This window comes from Lactuca saligna, chromosome 3, assembly GCF_052625555.1.
Source record: "Lactuca saligna cultivar CGN05327 chromosome 3, ASM5262555v1, whole genome shotgun sequence".
NCBI classification, from domain to species: Eukaryota; Viridiplantae; Streptophyta; class Magnoliopsida; order Asterales; family Asteraceae; genus Lactuca; species Lactuca saligna.
In genome coordinates, this window is record NC_136419.1 from 16,601,455 (window position 1) to 16,604,734 (window position 3,280).

Sequence of the window (3,280 nt, forward strand, 5' to 3'; positions counted from 1 at the left end):
TAGAAAGTCTAAAAAAATCCACCCTCTTTTTCTCTTTTTCTCTCTCTCTCTCTCTCTCTCTCTCTCTCTATATATATATATATATATATATATATATACAATACTAAAACACCATTACAACTCTAAGAACAACCGAACAGAAAGCCAATTGTAAAAATCCTAAAGTGACGTGGAAGAAACGAGACAAAAATGAGAGTAAGCTTTCGATGCAAAAATGAGATCTACCAAAAGTACACCTTCAACAACCATTATATATGTCGAGTTAATTTTCTGGTTCAAGTCCGGTGTAACTCGAACCAAACCCGGTAAAAGATCCGCGCTTCCATGTAAGAATATAAAAAACGAGTCGCAGTCGCTAAAGAAGTAAATAATGACAAAACAAACCCTACACTAAAAAACACTGACAAATATACTTTAATAATTTACCATTATTACCCTAACTATGAAAAATTATATCAATGTTAATCTTGCAATAATAAATGTTATTATTTTAACAATATGGCAGGATATTTTGTTTTGTTGGATTAATTGGTTTATTACAAGAGGAAATTTGGGATAATTTTAGTTCTATGAGCATTTTAGGAAACATTCATTTTATGTAGTTTTTGTGTTAGAATAGGAATCTAATTTTGTTAGTATAAACAAGGTTAATGTTTAGGATGTTTAAGTTAAAATTTTACAACAATAAAGTTCACAAAGTAATTTGTCGTTTTGTTTTTTGTTTTTCTTTGTTCAGTTCATACCTTGGGCACCAAGGTAATACCAAGTGGTATATCCACACTTTGGCACATTCGTTGAGTTCCTAATTCGACAACGCCTTTGTCAACTGTAGTTGTTCTGTCAAATTGAAGGTAAACCATAAGTTTGTTGATGCATTATATCAACAACTAGTAACAAAAAGTTAATAAAAATTCATAGTTTCACCCTCAATTCAAAATGGCATAAAAAAGAAATTAAAATAAAACTTGAAAAATAAACATTGATGCATGTCATACCTAACAACACCAACACAGGGATTTTTGGGACACAAGATACACGCCTTGGCGCATGGACACCACCATGGAACGCCTTTTGAATGTTGTTTGTTATAAAGATGGTAGACTTGTGTTTCTATGAAATATTAGTGTTTATATAAAACATGATTCAAAACAATAATATGATGTTTACAAGTATATACTGTTTTACCAAAAATACACCAAACATTTTACGTAAAATAACAAAGTTTCTTAATAAAAAAGTTTACATTTGATGAGAACGATATAAATATGACATTCGACTGAGCTTATCAAGGTGTTGTCAAGTTTCAATAATATCAGCCTCATAATGCTATAGTGTTTTCAATACCAGGAGTCTTAATAGTGTTTTTTTTTAAATAAGGTCATAATGGTTACAAAAAGAATTCTTCAATTGAATTTGGTCGTGGGCCTATATTTTTCATTTTACAGCAGGCTTTACAACTGCTCGGCCCAGTTAAAGATGGGTCATCCCTGCCGGAATGACGGTGGTGTCGGAATGGCCGACAACTATTTACACAGGTTAGAAAATCTGATAAATTTTTTATATATTTTAATAAGAAATTAAATATATTTTGTATTTATACTTCTATTATTAAATATATAATTAAATATGACACATGATAGGAATTTTACATTGAAATAAATAGAAATATAATTTTATATGATAGGATTTTTATAGGAATTTTATTTGGAAATAAATAGAAATATAATTTTATATGATAGGAATTTTATATGAAGATAATCAGAAATAAAATATAAAAGGATATTTAATTTTTGAGTAAATTACACGAATGGTTCTTATATTTTAGGGTAATTTATACGTTTGGCTCCTAACTTATCTTTTTTACTCGGAAGGTCACTATAGTTTCTTTTTGTTACGCGTTTCGTTCCTTTCTTATCTAAAATAACTATTTCGCCTTTGATTTTTCAATTTATTTAAATAAACATACCTCCAACCTCATCCCCTCACCTTACTTTATTTACCTCATAATTTTTTCTTATTTAAATAATAGATTTTTTAGATAAGACAGAAAACAGATACGTAACAAAAACAAATACTAAGAACTTTGCGAGGTAAAAAAAATAAGTTTATCACAAACCGTAGGGATCATTCGTGTAATTTACTCTTAAATTTTCTATTTTAATACTTTTCAATCACCAAAAAAAACTTATATTAATTACCACAAATTAACAATAAATACAAACACCTTCCAACATCATAACACGTATTCAAATCATAAATTTTCACTTAAACTGTAAAACCAGTAATCGAGTTGATAATTTGTCTATAAATTTTATTGATTTGTTATACTTTCTTGTTTTCTTCGTCTATAACTCGATCTTGTGATTCAAGAACATGGCTTTAGAAATTACATATGATGGCATGCCACAATCAAGATTTCCAACAGAGTCGAATCAAACCTCCAATTATTCAATCAATCCGATGAACAAAACAACGCAATCTGATCACGCAAATTCCGATCTTTCGGCCTCAAATCCCTCTTCACATAATTCATCCCCAACTCCACAGTATAAGCATCATACCCTTCCTCGCCACTCTTTCGCCACATCTCCTCCGCGAAACTCCGGTGAGCGTAATACGCCTCCGCCTCCACCACCGTAGAAACTCCACCATTTTCCGGCGTCAAAGTGATCGGAAGCCTCTCGTAATGGCCAAGGGTAATTCCTTCGAGTTCGTCCAAGCGTTGGAGACCAGAATCCGAGACGGAGTAGAGCTCTCCCCGGACACGGTGTCGACTTGATCCCGGGAGGTTGAGAAGGAAAGGGACGCCGTAAGGACCGATAACGAGCGGGAGGTTGTTGTTGGTGACATAAGAGCCGATGAAATCACAGTCGTTGTGGGAAATTAAGTCCTGCATTAAGAAATGATTAGCAAAACCTTGTTTTAGAGTGCCATAACAGAAGATTAGGGTTTTCTTTTGGTTGTGTGACATTCTTTAAGCTTTCAATTGGCAATGCTTGCAGAAACAGATGAAGAATGTGGGTTTTGTGTTTGTGGTTATGATTCCTCCATTAAACATTATCTGGTTTGTTTAGAGGTATCAATGTGAAATATATAGGCCCAAATAGCCCAACTTTTATATCTAACCAATATGGGCTAGAGCCCAATCTGCAACATGAAAGAGGTGCCTAAAACATGTTTTTAAACCGGTTCAAATCATTTCTAAACCGGTTTGATACAAAAAGATGTGAACCAATATAATTGTCTAATATGCTTTTAAATGGTTTTTCCTGACTTTATC

General features: G+C 32.4%; 1 protein-coding gene across 1 annotated transcript; it reads right to left on the reverse strand.

Moving 5' to 3' along the window:
* Positions 1-2,217: 2,217 nt before the first annotated feature.
* Positions 2,218-3,073, reverse strand: LOC145034595 (putative gamma-glutamylcyclotransferase At3g02910). Its single transcript, XM_078983040.1, has one exon. The coding sequence runs from the start codon at positions 2,969-2,971 to the stop codon at positions 2,453-2,455; it is 519 nt and encodes a 172-aa protein (XP_078839166.1). The 5' UTR covers positions 2,972-3,073; the 3' UTR covers positions 2,218-2,452.
* Positions 3,074-3,280: the final 207 nt, after the last annotated feature.

Coding starts and splice junctions, on each gene's coding strand:
- LOC145034595 (XM_078983040.1), bottom strand. CDS start 2,971: ATGTCACACAACCAAAAGAAAACCCTAATCTTCTGTTATGGCACTCTA.